At 54.7% G+C, this 19,349-nt stretch overlaps 8 protein-coding genes across 8 annotated transcripts; 4 read left to right on the forward strand and 4 right to left on the reverse strand.

The window, feature by feature from the left end:
• Positions 1-204: 204 nt before the first annotated feature.
• On the forward strand, positions 205-1,330 carry BZA70DRAFT_238683 (Rho GTPase activation protein; the record flags this gene model as incomplete). Its single annotated transcript, XM_064910457.1, has 2 exons — positions 205-700; positions 762-1,330. Coding segments are annotated over 2 exons (1,065 nt in total), but the record flags the coding sequence as incomplete, so codon positions are not given.
• Positions 1,331-3,070: 1,740 nt separating this feature from the next.
• On the reverse strand, positions 3,071-4,379 carry BZA70DRAFT_279241 (uncharacterized protein). The gene has a single exon (XM_064912747.1). The coding sequence runs from the start codon at positions 4,081-4,083 to the stop codon at positions 3,325-3,327; it is 759 nt and encodes a 252-aa protein (XP_064768210.1). The 5' UTR covers positions 4,084-4,379; the 3' UTR covers positions 3,071-3,324.
• Positions 4,380-4,436: 57 nt separating this feature from the next.
• On the forward strand, positions 4,437-5,730 carry BZA70DRAFT_279248 (inorganic pyrophosphatase). The gene is made up of 2 exons (XM_064912748.1): positions 4,437-4,775; positions 4,888-5,730. Exons 1-2 carry the CDS (start codon positions 4,479-4,481, stop codon positions 5,569-5,571), a joined length of 981 nt encoding a protein of 326 aa, XP_064768211.1. The 5' UTR covers positions 4,437-4,478; the 3' UTR covers positions 5,572-5,730.
• Positions 5,731-8,089, reverse strand: BZA70DRAFT_311018 (Cullin repeat-like-containing domain protein). Its single transcript, XM_064914938.1, has 3 exons — positions 7,635-8,089; positions 7,014-7,564; positions 5,731-6,952 (listed from the first exon to the last, which is right to left on the reverse strand). The coding sequence occupies exons 1-3, from the start codon at positions 7,849-7,851 to the stop codon at positions 5,810-5,812; spliced, it is 1,911 nt and encodes a 636-aa protein (XP_064768212.1). The 5' UTR covers positions 7,852-8,089; the 3' UTR covers positions 5,731-5,809.
• Position 8,090: 1 nt separating this feature from the next.
• BZA70DRAFT_248394 (phospholipase a2) lies at positions 8,091-11,070 on the forward strand. Its single transcript, XM_064910666.1, has 2 exons — positions 8,091-8,379; positions 8,442-11,070. The coding sequence occupies exons 1-2, from the start codon at positions 8,244-8,246 to the stop codon at positions 10,796-10,798; spliced, it is 2,493 nt and encodes an 830-aa protein (XP_064768213.1). The 5' UTR covers positions 8,091-8,243; the 3' UTR covers positions 10,799-11,070.
• A 2-nt stretch (positions 11,071-11,072) lies between these two features.
• On the reverse strand, positions 11,073-12,487 carry BZA70DRAFT_289819 (major facilitator superfamily domain-containing protein; the record flags this gene model as incomplete). Its single annotated transcript, XM_064914147.1, has 2 exons — positions 11,073-12,259; positions 12,310-12,487. The coding sequence occupies 2 exons, from the start codon at positions 12,485-12,487 to the stop codon at positions 11,073-11,075; spliced, it is 1,365 nt and encodes a 454-aa protein (XP_064768214.1).
• A 1,088-nt stretch (positions 12,488-13,575) lies between these two features.
• On the reverse strand, positions 13,576-15,705 carry BZA70DRAFT_279259 (uncharacterized protein). Its single transcript, XM_064912749.1, has 2 exons — positions 13,709-15,705; positions 13,576-13,627 (listed from the first exon to the last, which is right to left on the reverse strand). The coding sequence occupies exon 1, from the start codon at positions 15,261-15,263 to the stop codon at positions 13,986-13,988; it is 1,278 nt and encodes a 425-aa protein (XP_064768215.1). The 5' UTR covers positions 15,264-15,705; the 3' UTR covers positions 13,576-13,627; positions 13,709-13,985.
• Positions 15,706-16,433: 728 nt separating this feature from the next.
• On the forward strand, positions 16,434-18,117 carry BZA70DRAFT_289821 (uncharacterized protein; the record flags this gene model as incomplete). The annotated part of the gene is made up of 2 exons (XM_064914148.1): positions 16,434-16,633; positions 16,734-18,117. 2 exons carry the CDS (start codon positions 16,434-16,436, stop codon positions 18,115-18,117), a joined length of 1,584 nt encoding a protein of 527 aa, XP_064768216.1.
• Between the last annotated feature and the right edge of the window lie 1,232 nt (positions 18,118-19,349).

The raw sequence follows: 19,349 nt of genomic DNA on the forward strand, positions 1-19,349 counted from the left end.
AAAGCCAGTGCAAGAGCGAGAGCCCGAGCCCGTCCGCTGCTGCTGCCCCTCGCGCTACTGCTTTTGTGTGCGCTTCTGGCTGAGGCCGTCAGAGAGTGCCCGCTCAGGAAGAGCGCGTCCGTGATCGAACGTCGTCACCGCAAACGCGTCTTTCTCCGCTTCATCGCCGCTTCGGTCGCTATCTTGACCGCAATGGCGACAAACATGGCAAACACAAATCCCAATCACAACAACAACACGTCCACCACTTCCTCCTCGCGCTCTGCCCTGCGCCGCCTGCGCAAGCAGTCCTCTGCCTCCACCACCTCCTCCTCCTACAACTTCTCAGAGATCGAGCTCCGCACCATAGTCGATCGCATCCTCTACCCGACCTCGGTAGAGGACCCCGTCACGCGCACTCCGCTCTTCATCCTCAACTCCACCGCGCTCCCTTCCCCGCGCGATGTCTCCTACAACCTCCTCCTGCCCCATCTCCTCGAAGTCGTCGCCCGCGTAGACTACTCTATTGTTTTCTTTGCCGGCGGCGCGCGTCATCGTCCCTCGTGGGCATGGATGATCCACACTTACTCCGCGCTCGATCGCGATCTGCGCAAGCGCCTTAAGAGGCTTTATATCGTCCACGAGAACTGGTGGGTGCGGACAATCATGGAAATGGTCGCCGGCGCCGTCTCGGGAAAGTTCCGCAAGAAAGCCGTTCATGGTACTTATCTACTTTTTCCTTGTATGAGTATAAAGATCTGCATCGCTCACACCTCATCTAGTTCCGAACCTCTCAGCTCTTGGAGAGCATCTCGACATCCGCTATCTCTCGATCCCTCTTGCCGTATACATGCACGATCGCAAGCTCGAGCCCAGCATCTCGTTCGATTCACCTCACTCTGCTCTCTTTGCCCACGATCTGCCTTCAGGCGACGTCGTACCCCTTTTCTGGAAAGAATGCATCGCCCACCTTTCCGTTGAGGGTCTCTACACCGAAGGCATTTTCCGCGTTCCGCCGCGGACTGAGGAACTCGATATCCTGCGCGAAGCATTCGACAGATGCCAGCAGGTGAATTTGCATGAATACTCTCCTCACGCGGTCGCATCAGTGCTCAAGCTCTTCCTTCGCCAGCTTCCCACTCCGCCTCTTCCGCTCGAAATCAGGGAGCAGCTGCCTGACTTCCAGCCATCAAGAGAGAACACGATCCAAGCGGCGGCGATGCTACCGCTACAGACTGTTGCGCTGTTTTCTCTTTTCATTCCGTTGCTCAGAGATATTGCGCTTCACGAGCGCAGCACGCGCATGTCGGTCCTGAACCTCGCGCGCACAATCACGCCGTCGCTGATCCGCGTTTCGATCCCGGGTATGGATGATCCGTATAGCGATAGCAGTGATTCCGGATCGGTCAGTTCTGAAACTACTCTTGGACGGCCAACAAGACAGACAATTACTGATTTGGAGGACATGGCGCACGCGATCGACTACTTCATGAAGGTGTTCGAATGCCTGATCTATTACTGGGCCGAGCTGCCAGTTGTGCAGCAGGTGGCAGACGATATCCTGAACAAGGACGAAGACTATGACGATCGCAGGAGTCTCCGAACTCTGAGCCGCAAGTCGAGCTCGTCTACGCTCAGGTCGATGAGCGCGCTTCCACCGCCGTTGCCATTGCGAAAACACTCTGGAAGCGGGGCTAGTGGCACGCAGTCGCAGCAGCACCAGCACCAACAGTCGCAGCACCAGCTCCACTCGTCAAAGCCTACCCCCGGTGAGCTACTCATTTTGCAGATGCAGCAGGAGCATCAGGAGCGAATGAGGCTAGCGGAAGCGGCAGCAGCATCTGCGACTGATGACGAGCACGGAGAGAAATCTACAGAGTCAGAATACTCGCCTTCCTTGCCGTCGAGCGCGTCGAGTCTGTTTTCCGAGACATCGGAGATTAAGATTGATGACGATGCAGATAAAGATGAGATGTCTGATTCCGAGAGCGAGGAAGATGTGGAACCGTTGCCGCTGCCGCGACAGCAAGCGGTGAAGTTTTCGTACTCTGTCAAGACGTCTCGCAAGGCTGAGAAACAAATTATCACGCCGTCGCTGCGTACCGCCAAGAGTATCTCGTCGCTCAATAACGGTGGGTCTAAGGGGTCAGTTGTAGGCAAACCTGCGCCGACGTTCGAGTCGTCTACCGAGGCGGACAAACCGTACATCCCGATCCCCAACACCTCGCCGTTCCTACCGCTGTCGGCCTCGCAGCTGAATACTCCGACAAGCGCAAACGGACCGAGCGGCCGCAGCGCGTCGCTCCCTGTTTCGGCAAGCTCTCGACGGCCTGCGATTTCAGTTGTCGGTGGCTTCCGATGTATTTCCGCCGATAGCAGTCGGAAGCACGCGGAAGTGCTGCGGAGCGTGTCGCCGTATGTGACGACGCCGAGTACGCCGACGACGCTGCTGCATAAAGCGTCGTTCCCGTCGCTGAAAGAGCCAGCGCCCAACACGATGCTGCCGCCGCCACTTCCGGCGAAGATCAAGATTCCGCGGAAGAGTACGGGTGAGTCTGGAGGACTTGTTGCGCGGAAGAAAGGGAGGATTGTGGGGGAGTTGACAAAGATATTCGAGGAGCGGAGTCAGACTGCCGAGTTGCTTATTGCGATGGATAAGGAGCAGCGAGCTGCTGCTGCGGCAGGTACTTCAGTCAATGGAGAAGAGGAGGTTGCGGCTTGAATGTGGTTTATTTTGTCTATATCTTTTATTATTTCTTGTGAGGCTGATTATGATGTATATCGATGAAGGGTTTGTGAATGACCGGAAACGCGAGATGAGATTACGAGCGAAGGAGAGAGAGAGAGAGGGAGAGGGAGGGAGAGAGTTGGTTGTGAATGTTGAAACAAAGTCATTGGGATGGATGGTTATTAACTGGTGTTTTACTCTTTACTGCTTTTCATAATTTTTTATTTTCATTCATTCATATCATACACTTATTTCATTTTTGATTTGTTTTTGTATTACCCAATAGCATCATATTCAACAGAGCTGGTATGGTTTCCTATGACGTTTTATACAACGTTGTGTATATAAAGAGAGACATCTTGACGTTGTAGCTAGAGATTAGAGTAGGAAGTAAAGATAGTGAGAGAAAAATGTATTTAGAAAAAGAGAAAAGTAGGACATATATATAACTGCCTTTGTTAAAACCCCCCAAAGACAAGTCCCGAAAAAAAAATACTGCTAAAAAGATATATACGTGTACGAGAAGCGAAGAAAAGGGAAAAATATATGTGTACGGGAAAGAAAAGAAGAAGAAAAGGGAAATATAGCCAGATCCAGATCAAAGAGACGGCAGATCACTAAAACGGAGCAGGCGAGCGCGCGCGAGGCGAGAAGATGCCATAAGTGCTTCCAAGCAGCGTGCGCGTAGACGCGGTGTCGCTAGCAGATGACAAGCTATCGTCGTCGCTGTCGCTGTCAGTGTCGACGTCCGCGTCATTTGCCACGTCGTCGTCAAAGGTGAAGAAGAGGCTCTCGTCGTCGGGCGTGAGAGGGGCCGCTGCTGCTGCTGCCTGCTCCACCTGCTGCTGCAGAGGGGATGGAGCGGTCGCGAACGAATGGAGCGCGAAGGGCGGGGTGTTGAGCGGATTGAAGCGGCCGTGCATGTCAAGGTGCATTGCGACGATAGGGCGTTTTCTCTGCTCGAGCAGGAACTGGCCTGTTTCGAGGTGCGCGAACGGATCGGGGGGCGTGTACGTTTGGAATTGCATCGTGAAAGGCCTTTCGTCGGTCGCGATCAGGCGGATCGTCGGCGCGGAGGAGCGGCGCGGAGAGGGTGTCTCGGCGGCCGGGGGGTTCTGCTCAGCGGTGGTGCTAGCGCGGCGGAGATGCTCGCGCGGGAAGCGGTCGGAGTCGGACGCGGCGGGTGTCGCGGGCGATGGGGGGGTATCGGTCTCGGTCTCGGTATCGGGAGCAGCAGCAGTGTCCGCGTCAGGCATGGTAAGGTCCTGCAGTTCCTGAGATTCGGAGCTGGTGCTGTCGTCCGGGGTGGAGACGGAGGCAGAAGATCGCTCGCGGGCCTGCTTCGCGGCGAGGAAGATAGATGCGGGTGAGGGCATGGTGGGTATCTGATGAGTGCAGGTGGGGAGACAGAGGAGGTAAAGACATGGCGATGATTTATAGACAGAGGGAGACAATGAGAGAGACAGACAAAGACTAGACAGACAAAGAGAGAGAGACAAAGACAGAGAGACAAAGACAGAGCGAAGTAGACCGACGAACAACGACAGAAGAGCAGAATTCAATATTTACACCCTTCCCCAACGAGTACAAAGTCTTACAAAGTGACGCAATCCCACGTGACAGTCACCACCACACAAACCGCCCAAGGGCCTCGTTCCCTCACAGAGATAAAAGCAAGGTTTTGTGACGAGGCGGCTTCTCGCTCGTTGCTGCTGCATTTAAAAGCGGGAAAAAAGAAAAAAAAAAAAAAAAAAAAAAAAAAAAACTGGAAATGGCGACACCGGCCGGAACTGCGCTTCGTCGACTCGCCCTCACCGCATTCACCACCGCCTCCCGCAGCAGCACAATCGCATCCACTCGCGCAATTAGCACTTCTGCAGCAGCAATGTCTTCTTCCTACACCCCCCGCGCTATCGGCGCCGCCAACACGCTCGAGCACAGAATCTTCATCGAGAAGGACGGCGTCCCGATCTCGCCGTTCCATGATATCCCCTTGTACGCCAACGAGCAGCAGACGGTGCTTAACATGATTGTTGAGATTCCGCGCTGGACTAATGCTAAGCTTGAGGTGTGTACTGCTTTATTGTCTTTAATTGTGTTCTCTTTCTGTCGTTGTTGTTGCTGTTGTTGTTGTTGTGGTGCTCTGCGCGGCTGCTGACCTTCGACCCTCTTCTCTGTAGATCTCCAAGGAAGAGACCCTCAACCCCATCAAGCAGGACGTCAAGAAGGGCAAGCTCCGCTACGTCCGCAACTGCTTCCCCCACCACGGATACATCCACAACTACGGCGCCTTCCCGCAGACCTGGGAGGACCCCAACGTCAAGCACCCCGACACCCTCGAGGTCGGCGACAACGACCCGCTCGACGTCTGCGAAATCGGATGGCAGGTCTCCTACCCCGGCGAGGTCAAGCAGGTCAAGGTCCTCGGCGTCATGGCCCTCCTCGACGAGGGCGAGACCGACTGGAAGATCATCGCCATCGACGTCCGCGACCCGCTCGCACCCAAGCTCAACGACATCGAGGACGTCGAGAAGTACCTCCCCGGCCTGCTCCGCGCCACCAACGAGTGGTTCCGCATCTACAAGATGCCCGACGGAAAGCCCGAGAACCACTTCGCCTTCTCCGGCGAGTGCCGCAACAAGAAGTACGCTCTCGAGGTCATCCGCGAGACCGCCGAGGCCTGGAAGCGCCTGGTCGAGGGCAAGGTCGACGGTAAGGGCATCTCGCTCACAAACACCACCCTCGCCGACACCGCCGGCTACACCGACGCCGCCACGCTCTCCATCCCCGCGGGCGAGAACTTGCCTCCTGCGCCCATCGATTCCTCCATCGACAAGTGGTTCTTCTTGGCTGGTGCTCAGTAAGCGCTCAAATGCTCTAGTAGTGCTGTAAATTCCCCTTTTTGATATCGCTTTTTTTGAATCAGAAAATTTTGCTTTTGGATTGCAGACCGTAATCTCGTATATATTACTATAATAGAAACAATGTCACATTGTCTTGCAAAACAATTTCATACAATGAATGCTCAAAAAAGCCATTTTGACCTAAAGACGCCAAGTGCACAAAACAATCTAACAATAATCCAAACAACCAAAACAGAGGCTAATTAGCCAACCCAGCAAGCACGGCATCCAACTGCGTTTTGCTATACTTTATATACTTCTCGGTATGCTTGCTAAACTCCCCCGACTTGTACTTTTCGTAGAACCGGTTATACAACGGCGAGATGAACGCGACCTCTTTGGCGAGGTACGCGCGCAGCTCGGCGTCAGTGAACGCGTACTCTTTGAACTTGGCGACGAGTTCCTCGAAATCGGTGTTGAAGTTGCGGAATTTCTCCTTTACCGCCTCGCGGTCGCGCGACGACATCGCGCCGTTGCGGCTGCCGCCGCCGCCGCCGGTGCCGCTCCCGGACGCGGACGAGGACGTGCGGACGACGGTGACGTCCATGAGGTGCGACGCGCATACTTTCCAGCCTTCGAGGAACATATTAAGCCCGCGCTTGCGGATCTTGTCGAGTCTGTCGAAGCCGCCGCCGGCGGAGAGGAGGCCGATGAGGTCGGCGGATTGGCGCATGCCCTTTTCGAGAAAGAGCAGGTTTGAGATTATTTGCAGACCGACGCGGGTGACTTTTTTGTACTGCGTGCGCGCTTTGATTTCGATGTTGATCAGCAGGTCGTCAATCAGTTCCGAGAAGAACATTACTAAAACCTCAGTCCCCATGAACGACTTCTTGCTACTGCTTCCCGTCGGCGCAGTGCTAAACGTGCTCCTATACCCAAGCTTGACCGGCCACGACGAAGGCGAACCTAGCGGGATCATGATATTCGCCAGCGCCATATCATATTCCGCCACCCTAATAATCCACGCCGTAACCTGCTTCGTGATATCAAGCACCTTAAAATCCGGCGGCAGCTGCTGCAGCCCCGCGACCTGACTCTCGGTATGCCGCAGCATCTCCAGCAGCGCGTCCTGCGCCGTCTTGCGCAGGTCCTTGCTCGCCGTCGACTCGAGATTGAACGGCGCGGAGTCGACCGCCAGCAGGAGATCGCCTGACGCGCGGTGGATCGAGTCGACGACGTCGAACGCGAGCAGGCAGTCTGTGATTAGCGACTTGCGCACGGTCGTGTTGATCGCTTGGGTGGTTGATTGTAGCAGTTTCTCAATCTCGCGAAGGGTCGCTGAGCGAGTGGACTGTATGTCGTTGCTGTTCTTGAACACACTCCGGATGTTTTTATCTTCGCTCTACATAGTCACAAAGTCAGCACAACAAACTCACTCAAGCAACAGAAACAGAAACACTCACCACAATAGCATTAACCATCGCCTTCATAAACTCGTGAAACGGACTAGACCCCTTCTTGTAAAACCCATTCACGCGCTTAATGTCCGTCCGCACAGCAGCAGCCGACAGCATCGTCAAATGACTATTAATATACTTCCCTCTGACCTCCGAGTAAATCGGGATCGCGACCGCCTGCTCCGTCTGTCCAAAAAACTCCACCATCTCCGCCAACTTCCGCAGCGTCTCGTCCGCAATCGTCGGGTTAAACGGCGGCGGCGCGCCATCGCCCTGCGTCTGTGCAGCAGCGGGCGAGACAGCGCTCAGAGTCTTGGTGAAGCGCTCCCGGATACTTGCGACCGCTGCGATCTTGAGCTGGTTCATCTTGAGGATCACCTGCTGGCTTGATTTCAGCTTGGATCCGCTGAGTGCCTCGATTGCGGAGTCGAGCCGGCTGATTAGTTGTAGACATTCGGGGACCTCGACGCTGCCGCGGCGGATCCGGGGTTCTTCCTCTTCAAACACGGACTGGTATGATCTCAGAACTTCGAGTTCGTGGACCGTAGCGTCGACGTCTGCGGCATGTCAGTAAGTCATACACCTCAACCACACAACAACAACAACGACAACAACGACAAAACGTACGTTTCGAAATATTAGAATACGTCTGCGTTGACCCCGAAATCGGCTTGATCGCGTTCTCAATCGCGGTCGACGCACCCCCGAGACGCGTGAGACTGCCCGCGATCTGCTGCGACAGCTGATCCGCCTTCGCCAGCGCGGCCTCGATCGAATCAAAACTCGCAGTCGAGCCAAGCAGCATGTCTGTCGACTGCGCTTTTGCTAGTTGCGGCCTCGACATGGTTTCTTCTTTGCTTATTTGTGCTTGTTCTTATCGAATTTTGTGTAGGTACTGCGGACAGGCGGTCGAGCTCCCCTGGGTTGGCCGACGCGATTTACGAATCACAGTATGATCACAACGACTCACAACTCAGTCACCGGAGCCAACTTATTCCGGCGCTGCGTCCGGCGCGGTAGCCAGGCGCTAAACGGCTTAAGCTCATCGAAATCCGGAATCGAACTTCTAGAATCCCGCCTGCTCCTCTTCTCTTCTCTCCACATCTGCGCAGGACAGTGTTGCCAGAGCCAAAAGCACACCACGCTGCAGACACTCGTATCGCATAGCATCGAGAGAAGAAGCTGCGAGATAACGCAATTGATCTCGCTTGATCGTGATCTTGATTATCAGCTACGATGATTCGGGTACCGAAAACAACCCTGCGCGATTACCGCAGGACCCTGCGCTACCGTACACTTGCAGCAAACAGATATCCCGCCTACCTTAACCTCTCTACTTCTGCCGTGAGATCTGCCGAGGCGGACAAGAAAGGTATCTCTGATCTCACAGATCTGCACACTCTTTTTATCTACATCTACTAACTTCTCGTGCAGAAAAAGGACAGAAACGCAAGCTCAAGTTCTCGATCTACAAAGCAGCCGCCGCGGTCGTCGCCTCTGCATCTGCGATCGCGTCATCCTCACCCAAGATCAAAAACGATGAACCAGACCGCTCTTCGATCCTACCCAAGGCCGCGCCTACCGCTACCCCCATCACTGTAACCCTCAACGACAGCAGCAAGGGCGATGTGAAAGCTGAAGGTGAAGACGATGGCGCTACTCCGATCTCGGAGAAACTCACGCACTTCATCGACGAGTCGTACAGCGGCATCCAGGCCAAGATGGCGGATATGAGCGCCCCCGCGGCATGGGACGACATCGTCGACTGGACAACGTCGGCAATCGGTCTCCCCGGCTGGATCAACAAGATCCAATCCGCGTTCGACACCGACAAACCGGACTCTCTCGGCCACGAAATCATTGAAGACAGCCAAGACGAGCATCTCAACCCCGAAGTCGGCTGGGGCCCCGCGCATGTCCGGCTCGGGAACCAGCTCAACGAAGACGAGCGCAAGTTTTTGCACCAGCGCAAGACCTTCACCCGCCGCGCGCTGGCAAAGTACCTCGGCATCCCTGAGTCGTCGATCAACGACGCCGATATCCCTACGATCGCCGTCACGGGCTCGGGAGGCGGCTACCGCGCCATGATCGGGACAGCGGGGTACCTGCGCTCGCTGCAGAAATCGGGCCTGCTCGACTGCGTGACGTACCTGGGCGGCGTGAGCGGCTCGACGTGGTTGATGGCGCTCATGTACACGCTCGCGGACTTTAGCACGGTGTCGCTGCTCGAGCATATAAAGTCGCGCGTGGGCGTGCACATCGCGTTCTTACCCTCCGTGCTCGATCTGTGCACGAAGGCGCCGACGGATAAGTACCTGCTGCACGGGCTGATTGAGAAAGTGCACTACAACTACTCCGACGTCCGGCTCTCGGACGTGTACGGCATTCTGCTCGCGTCGCGACTGATGGTGCCCAAAGACGAAATGATCGTCGACCGCAACCACCTCAAGATCTCGAACCAGCGCACGCTCGTCGACACCGGCGCCGTGCCGCTGCCAATCTACACCGCGGTCCGCCACGAGATCGGCCTGACGGAAGGCGAGCAGTCCGCCGTCGACGACTCGTCCGAAGCCTCAGGCCAGACCAAGAAGCTCGAGGTCGAGAACGATAGCAAGCGCGAGTCGTGGTTCCAGTGGTTCGAAATCACGCCGTACGAGGTCGGATCGGAGGAGATCGGCGCGTGGATCCCGACGTGGAGCATGAGCCGGCGCTGGCAAAACGGAAGCAGCGTCGGCGCGCCGACGCCCGAGCCGAACCTGTCTTTGCTGATGGGCACGTTCGGCTCGGCGTTTTGCGCGACGCTGAGCCATTTCTACAAGGAAGTGCGGCCGGCGCTGGGCGACTTTGGCGTCACAAAGACGCTCGACAAGCTCGTGAACGAGAACGACGAGGACTTGAAGGGCGTGCATCCGATCCAGCCCGCGGGCATCCCGAACTTCTTGCTGGGATTGAAACCCTACCTGCCGAGTACCTGTCCCGAGTCGCTCTTTATCTCGAAAGAGATCGAGTTGATGGACGCCGGGATGGACAATAACCTCGCAATCTACCCTCTGCTGCGGCCCGAGCGTGAAGTCGACATGATCCTCGCGTTCGACTGCTCGGCTAATCTGTCGCAGGTGAAGTGGCTCGAGTTAACGGCCGGGTACACGAAAAAGCGGGGGATCCTGGGGTGGCCTGCGGACGCGGGCTGGCCGCTGGGGAAGAACCTTGACGAGGACCTGAAAGAGCTCGAGAAGCAGGACGAGATCAAGACGACGAAGGACGCGATCGACAAGTTCGCGTCTGGGCGCGACGCAGAGAAAGAAGCAGAGGCGAAGCCGAAGAAGCGTGGACTGTTTGATCGCAAGGGTAAGAAGAGTAAGGACGCAGAAAAGAGCAAGACAAAGAAAGAAGCAGAGACACTTGGCCCCGTCACGATCTGGACTGGCGTGACTTCAGAGAAGGAGCAGGAAAATACTCCTGAAGACCACCCGGAGACGATTGACGAGGAATACAAGCTGCGCTCGCCGGACGCGGGAATCACGCTGGTGTACTGCCCTCTGCTGCCCAACAAGAAAGTCGCGGGCGTGGACCCGGACGAGTCGCCGTACATGAGCACCTGGAACTTCATCTACAGCCCAACAGAGGTAGATAAGGTTGTCGATCTTGCGCAGACGAATTTTGCGGAGGGAGAGGAGCGCGTGAAGAGGGCTGTTCGGCTGATTTACGAGCGTAAGAAGCAGTTGCGGTTGAAGCGCGAGTCGGAAGTTAGGGATCTGTGGAAGGGGAAGATTTTGCATGGTGACAAGTGATTTTTTGATTTCTGTACTCTGTAGACATTTGAGAGACTATCGGTTTACAAACCACTTGCTCCCCGTAATCATCTGCCGGGTTGCGAGAGCGAGATTTGCATGGTGAAAAGTGATTATTTTGAATGTACTCTATAGACATTTCTGCAGGTTAGAGACTATCGCTTTACAAACCACTGATCCCCCGTAATCATCTACTGGGCCGCAAGAGCGAGATTTGCATGGTGACAAGTGATTCTTTTGATTTATGTACTCTATTTGTATTTGACAAGACTATCTATCGCTTTACAAGCCACTTGCCCCCCGTAATCATCTGCCTAGCCGCAAGAGCAACGACCGCGCCAGCGCACAACATTAGCGCAGCAAACAACCCGCACTGCCAATACTCCCCTCCACTCAACGAGATAATCGCGCCTCCGACCGGCATACAAAACAAAGCCGCGAAAGCCAGACACGCGCTGACGATCCCCAGCCTCGCGCCAGCCTCGTCCGGGGGCGAGATCTCTGCGACAAGCGGCTGCCAGACTGTGACGCCGATGCCGGAGGTTACGCCGAACAGGGCGGCGTGGGCGATGATTGCGGCGTGGGATGTGGCGGGGATCCAGAGCGCGGCGGTGAGGATCGCGGTGGCGAGGAGGGAGACGATGAAGACGTTTGTGCGGCCGAGCGAGTCGGCGAGGAAGGCGAAGCCGATGCGGCTTACGAGGCTGCCGGCGTTGAAGACGGAGGTGAGGTACATTGCGAGGGTGGAGGAGAAGCCGTTTGCTTTGGCGTTGGTGGACATGTAGTTCACGGGGATGTAGTAGCCCCAGTAGAGTAGGAAGATGCTGAGACAGAGAGTCGCGAATGTCTTGTTTTTGAACGGACGGACGTAGGTGTGCGTGAAGCGGATGGGCTGGCGGCCAGGTGGAGCGTAGCGCGAGGAAACGGTGCAGCACGCGACGACGGAGAAAAAGAGCATGAGGAAGCCGAGCGAGCGCACGCCCCAGCCGAAGCCGGCCTTGAGCTCGATCGTGCGGAAGAGGATGGGGACGACGATGCCGCCGAGGCAGGCGCCGGAGTTTGTGACGCCGAGGGCGAGCGCGCGGCGGCGGATGAACCAGGTCGAGACGGAGGCGATGCAGGGGTTGAAGACCATTGCGGCGCCGATGGAGGTGCAGAGGCCTTGCGAGAGGACGAATTGGTAGTATTGAGTGCAGATCGAGGTTGTCATGATGCCGACGACCATGAGGAAGGTGCCGGGGATCATGATTGGTTTTGCGCCAAAGATGTCGTATGCGCGGCCGACGATGACGCCGAAGAAGACGATGCAGAAGGTCTGGAGGGAGGAGATCCAGGAGATTTGTGAGGCGGAATAGGTCTTGAGCTGGTGGGATTGGTAGTATTCCTCAAACATGCCGATGACGAGGACGTAGCCAAAGGAGGCAAAGATGCCCCAGAAGGCGCCGAAGATGCACATGTAGGCTAGATTATGAGTTAAATGCACATTAAGCTATAGTTATGAGGGATAATACCTCGGAAGCCCTTGTCGGGGGGATAAAGGGCGGTGGGTAGTAGATGACTGCTATCAGCGTCTAGTATGCCATGGGGACTTTTGTCATTGTCAGGATCAGGATGGAAGTCGTCGTGGTCATCCGTCTTTTCCTGCCTGCAATTATCGATAGCGACATCTGAATTTTTAATTCCCAGCATAGTCAAAGACTGACATTATAGTCCCCACACAAGAAGCAAGCAAAGAGCAGCAAACAGACATGGCGAAGAAGAAGATGTCATACAACCGACGGAGGACTAAGTCCGGCTGGGAAGGCTGCCCCCGCGGGGAGGGCGCGGAGAAAAGGCCGGAGCGAGCCGCAGCTAACCTGGAGGAGTAAAAGTAAAGGTAAAGCGGTATAAGCTCAGGAGATATGCCAGAATCTCCCTGGTCCAGAGTAGAAGAGGAAGGAAGTGTTGTGTGTAGGCGGGATATAATTGAATACAGTCAGATATAGAGTAGAGTAGTAGAATAGTAGAGCAGCAGAGCAGAAGTGTAGTTGGAACAGAGACATCACAGGTGACGGAGGAGGTAGGGTTAGAATCTATCACGGAGGGAAGGTGAATGGTATGGACGAGGATTCTGAGTTAAGTATGTGATGAGGAAGTATGAAGTAGTAAGGCAGACAGTCATGCAGGAGGCAGCGCTATTTCTAGACAGAGCAGGAGGGAGGGTCGGAAGGGAAGGGAAGGGATGGGAAGCAGGGTTGAGAGGAGGCAACCACAGACAGAGCTAACAGAGCCAAAGCCAAAGACCGCGAAGGTCAACTGACCTCGTAACCAGACAAGCTTTCTCAGTTGTGAGTCTCAGCTGCTGTTCCTGGCGATAAATTTGCTTTGCGGATGCGTTGGGCTGCATTTACCCCGGGTTGTGGGAACCCTAAGCAGCCGTATGCAGGTTTCCCCACATATGATATGTTCTCATATATGTTCTCATAGCAGTAGCATTATAAATAGTAGTAATACTAGGCATAGACCAATAGTGAGGATGTGATATCTACATCGCTTTCATATTACAACAGCTGGAATAACCGACGACGCGCTAAGGATTTGACGAGCCTGACGAGATTAACGAGGTTGAATGGGTCCTTAATTGCTGCCCCACAGCATTGCGTAAGGTGCTGCACAACAACACACTGCGCTATGCCGGAACAGGAGCTGGGCCCTTGGAGATCGGCGTTGATAAGCTGCTGCTGCTGCTGCTGCGAAATGGTCCCTGCGTAGGAAGATTTGTGAACACACCAATAACAGAGGGAGAGGGAGAGGGAGAGGGAGGGAGCGGACCCAGGTCAGCGGTATCTGGTCAGTTGTATGTGTTGAGTTACTTATAATTACAGTCAACACTAACCGCTCTCGGCGCGTACGTGCCTGACCGAGTTTCAGTAGCTTTCAGTGGCTTCTTCCCCGGATTTATCTCTGGTTGCCGAGTAGACTTTTGTTTAGCTCGCTTGTCGTTGCACCTCTGCAGCCCCTTCGCTGCCGCAGCGGTCAGATGACTGTTTAGTGCTGTGTTTCACTCGAGTAATCATATTCATGTAATATCTAATGTCTATCTGACATGAAGAGAGAAAAGAAAAGAAAATATACAGCTACTGCTTCATCCCCGAGGTATCCATCTTCCTCCTCTTGGTAGTCCGTCGCCGTCTATTCTCCAAACTAATCACAGCCCCGATCGTTGAGCAGCAGTTTCTCTGTAGTGGTCTCTGGCTTCACCAATACTCTGTTGGACGTAGTCAGCCTCGTACTTCCACTCTTTAGTTATCTTCGGGGTATCATTTTCACAGTCTCTATCAGCAGTCTCAGTCTCAGCCTCAGCCTCAGCAGCCTCCTCCAGAATATCCTTCGCAGCCCGCTCCCGCATTATCAGCGACACCTCCTCAGTCAACCCAGCATCTGACCTCAAACAGACCTCGACCTCCTGCGCATGCACCTCGACCTCTCCCTCGCTCTTCAACACTCTCTTTATCTCCGCCGCGTCCTCCGGCACCGTAGACGTCGACGAACTCAAAAACACCGACGCTTTCGTGACTGCAAACCCAAACTGCCGGCCTATGCTCGACCTGCGAGATGTTCGCCGTAGCGCAGGATCGCAGTCATCCACCTCCAAGTCCTGTTTACGTACAACCAGGGTATTCGAGGTATCAAACAGAGGCTGCAGACCATGCCGAAACAGCGCCGCGTTGCTGCACTCTTCTGCCTTGACTGATTTACTCGCACAGATCGTATTAGCCAGCAAAGACTGGCTCTGCGCCTGCTGCGCAGCCTGCTCGGCGCGCCGAACAAAGGGCTGCACGGAGGCCTTGATGCGGTATCGCACGACAGACTGGCGAAAACTAAAGAGATTACAGCAGCTTCCGCAGCGCGCGCTGCTGTCCGACATCTTGACGCACTTGCAGACATCAACAAGGCCCGCGGCCGCGAGGTAGCATTTGTCGCCGGGTATGAGCTCAGGGTGGGATTCAAGCGAGACGGATTCGGGCGCGCAGGTAGGACACAGCTTGACGTACTGCGAGATGAGATTCTTGGGCACGCGCGTGTACCACTCGCGCAGCTGCGCCAAAGTCTTGTCGCGGCCGCCGTGGCTGGCAGCCAGATGGCAGATGGCGAGGATTCCGTAGAGCTCTTCCTGGACGGCGACGGGTTTCGATTTGTGCATGAGGTGCAGGAGCGCGTCGTGGTCGCGGAAGACGGCGAAGTTCGCGCGCGCCCAGAAGCGGAACTGAGGGGAGCCGACCTGGGAGTGCGGATCGGTGAGGGCGGCGAGCATGTCGTCGTACATCTGGCGCGGGATCAGGGATTTCTGCTTCTTGACGTCGGAGAGGGTCGCGATGTAGGCGGAGACGACGGAGGAGCACTGGGCGACGGTGGGCAGGCCGTTGAAGCCGATGAAGGCGCCGGAGGTGGCGTCGTAGAGCGCGTCGAGGGAGAAGACGGACATGGGGGAGTGAGGCGGGGAGGACAGCAGATGAGGGCAGAGTAGGCAAGAGTAAACAGAGGGATTGGGAAACGGACGGGTCTGGTTGTCAGCACCGCGAAGCCCTTAAGTTGGAGCCTGGAGCCCAGCTCGTGACAGCCACGCAGGGCGCGGCGAGGGTGTCCGAAAGCGGCAGTGCAAGCGCGCGGGAGATGAAGATGATGATGATGAAGAGTCTCGTGGCCAGAAGAGTTCGCGTGTGAAGATCTTTGCCGACGGGGTGGTTTGTTTGGTTTGTTTGGTTTGTTTACGGCAGAGGTGGGAGACGCCAGCCGGAGATAGGCGCAGAGGTGACGTCAGTAGCGAGAGTGAGAGAGTGGCTTAGGTAAGTTAGGTCCGGGCGCGGATCGTAGATGAGATGTAGAATGGTTGTAAGATATGATTGATTATAAGATAATAGTATAAGATGACAGTGTAAGAAATAGCAACAAGAATATCCACCGGAGAACAGCAGGAACAGCAACAGTCTCTTATTTTCTCTTCTCTCAGTTAACTACTCAAGCGATTTATCATCACTTCTTTCTCTTAACAAGGCCCCATTGGCTGCTGGCTCAGCGCGGCCGTGCACCGCAGCGCGTTAACCTCAGCACGCAGCCGCAGCTCTGAGCACGTGGTTAGGGCTCGGGCGTGGGCGGACCCGGCGCCAAGGCAAAATCCGGGGAAGGCCAGCTGGAGTCACAGGAGCCGGCTGTGATCAGCGCCGTGAGCAGCAAGAGTCTGCTTCTGTTCCCGGCTGTTCCACTATACGCGGTTCTAGATAGTTGTAATAGAAGTGGTGTCTATCCTAGTAGTAGTAGTAGTAGTAGTAGTAGTAGCATAACAGCAGCAACACAGATAGTATACAGTCCAGAAGAGAAAAGTCATCCTCCAATTCCAGCAGGCCTATTCTAAGCACGCGCTCCGGTCACAAGGCAGAATCCGGGGAAGCACGCGCTAGTCCTGTTCGGGATATTCACACTAGCCCCAATCCAGCCTAGTGTGCTGATGCTTGGCTTGCCCCGGACTCTTACTTTGCCGCGCTGGCCGCCGCCGCCTTCTTCAGTCTCTCGTCTGCCGCTTCCTCCTTCTTTGCCTCTTCACCTCTTCTCTTCACCTCTCCTTCTTCTCCTTCTTCCTCTTTATTCTGCAATCACAATGTCTTCTCCTGCTACTGCTGCTCCAGCTACCGCGGCTGCTCCTCCTCAGCCCCAGAAATCCGACAAGCCACGTCCGCATATCTGCACAACCTGTCTGCGCGCCTTTGCTCGCCTCGAGCATCTCAAGCGCCACGAACGCAGCCATACCAAAGAGAAACCCTTTGAATGTCCTGTTTGTGAACGATGCTTTGCTAGACGGTATGTCTTCTTCTTCTTCTTCTTCTTCTTCTTCTTCTTCTTCTTCTTCTTTCTCTTCTCCTTCTCTTCTTCTCTTCCTCCCATATTAATAATCCCTCAGCGACCTCCTCCTGCGTCATCAGCAAAAACTCCACACCGGCCTCGCTACCACTCGCACCCGCCAGCCCCGAAAAAACTCAGTCACCATCGGCACCCTCCAGCGTCAGAAGGAGAAAGCGCCGCCTCCTCGCCCCCGCGCAAACTCCTTCGCCGCTCAGCCGTCAAAGGCAATGGGCTCGCCCATCGACGTCTCGGCCTCGACAAACTCCTGGCTCGAGTGCACCTTCGGCCGCTCCGGAGCTTCGGACTCTCACCGTCTCGAACCCGCGCCCATGAACGCGGCCGTCGACTCAAAGGCCTCGCTCTTTGGCTCGCTCTTCATCAACCCCGACCTCCTTCCCTTCTCTCTCCCCGACAACGAGAGCATGGGCCTTGTTGTCGACGAGGAGTCTATCGAGTTTGACGAGGACTTTTGGCTGGGCTCCTTGCAAATCTCCTCGCCCGGCACCGCCGTCTCGGCCTCGACCTGCTCCTCTACCACAAACTACTCCGCCACCGATGACAACAACTCGCCGGCCTCTTACGACACCCCGGCTTCTGTTTCGTCGATGGACTCTACCTCTGTTAAGGAAGACGCTGGCGTCAACCTCAACTTTTCGTTCCCCTCCCCCAAGCAGCCGCAGCAGCCTGCCTCTTTGCACGCGAGCGGCGACATCATGTCTCGCTCGCACATGCAGAGCAAGGCGGATCTCGACTCTAGCCTAGACCACGACTCTGTCCCGCCCGAGACAATCCTGCAGCTCTACACGGACCAGTTCAGCGGTAACTCGAGCTGCAACACAAACTCGACGTCGAGCCTGCTGGACCAGTTTCTGCGATCGACGGAGGAGACGGTTGCGGCCGCGAACGCTATTGCGGCCGCGAACGCATCGGTCTCTGCTGGAGCGCATCCGTCGCCTACGCCGTCTGCTACTTCTACGGCGTCGTGGCAGAGTGCGTCGACGTCAGCCACAGCACCTTCAGTTACTTCGCCGGTGTCGAATGACTATGCGAGCTCGCGGCGTCAGAGCCACAAGCCGTCGACTCATTCGAGCTTGGCGAAGACGCTTACGCCGGAGATGCTGTACGGCAACACGCAGACGCACTCGCTGCTGCTGAACACGCTGTCAGCGCGATCAGTGTTTCCTCAGTCGCCTAACAAGGTTGCTGAGGCTGCTAAGGCGGCTTCGCAGCAATCATCGCAGAAGGAGCACGCAGATTACTTAGGAAGTCTTGTTCGGGACGACGAGTTTTCGGATCTGCTTTCCGCCAACCTGCTTGATGACGGTAGCGGCAACAAGGGCGAAAAGTCAATGAGACTGTCTGCCAACACGCTTGACGCTGCGACGATGGACATTGACTTTGAAGTGCCGTTTTTCACTACAATGTCGCAGCTGCAGCTGTGAGTGTTTTTTTGTGTGTTTGTGCTTAAAAGATCGGTCGTTTTTATATTTTGATTTTCTTTTGCTCTTTTGCTCTTTTGCTTTTTTGCTTATGAGGAGTCTCCGGCGTTTCTATTGTTATAATACATTTGTTGAGTTGTTGAGTGAGAGTTAGTGAGTGAGAGTTCTGAGTGGGGACAACAGGAGAGCAAGCCTTCCTGTGTGGGCGAGTGGCACTAAAAAAAACGCTGATCCACAGAAACTGACGGACACGGCACGAGAAGGGAAAAGGACAGGAAAAGTCGTGGATTGGAAAGAAAAAAGGAAGATATAATTGGTATCATTGTTTCTTTTATATTTGAATTGGTTAAAAAAGACAACCAGGCCGGTCGTTCTGGGGGGAGTAAAAAATGATGATTACCTTTTTTTGTTTAATGTGGTTTGTTTTTTCTTGCTATTTCGCTGTACTCGGAAGTATTACTCGCTAGTTTGATATTGATTTTGTTGTTGCTATTATTTACTATACATGAATGTGAATTGTATTATATCCTATATCCTACAGACACCGAAGCAGTAAGAGTAAGAAGAGAAGAGAAGTCGGTGTTTCGGGGACAAGCAGAACTCTCGACTGGGGGTTTGGGTGCCGGAAGAGCCGACGTGGCCAGAAGTGGTTCTGGGCTGCTGAAGTAGAGAGCAAGGAATAAGTAGCAATTGAGTGCATTTATTGCATTTATTGCAGTAATTGCAGACTACTCATTCATAACTGCTGATAACTGCCCGGCTGAGATTTCCCGTTAAGATAAACAATGTTATACACCAGCAATATGGTAGATATGAACTCATATGAACCTCATAACGAACCAGCTTAAGACAGCGTCTTCTCTCTTCTTAACAACCTGCTCTTATTGGCTGCGACCACGTCCGAGCTCTGCTCGAGTTGTGATCCACTTTTTTTCAGGTCTGTTCCAGGTCAGCGGCGCCGTTGGGTTTTAGTTTCGGGCGCTGATCGTTTGTGGTGAGGGCAGATTGTGAGGGAAGGTGAAGGGGAAGATGAGGATAGAAGATGTATGAAGAAAGCTTTGCTATCTGCATCTGTGTTCTTCTTATACTACTTGTTCTTGTTCTTGTTCTTGTTCTTCTTTTTCTTTTTCTTTTTCTTGCTCTCTTACGTATTCTTGTCTTATAACATTCCCTCTCCTCTCATTCCGACCCATTCCGCACGTCCCTTCCTTTATCCATCCCTTCTGGTCATAGTT

This window comes from Myxozyma melibiosi, assembly GCF_037950935.1.
Source record: "Myxozyma melibiosi strain Phaff 52-87 chromosome Unknown BZA70scaffold_6, whole genome shotgun sequence".
Lineage (NCBI taxonomy): Eukaryota > Fungi > Ascomycota > Lipomycetes > Lipomycetales > Lipomycetaceae > Myxozyma > Myxozyma melibiosi.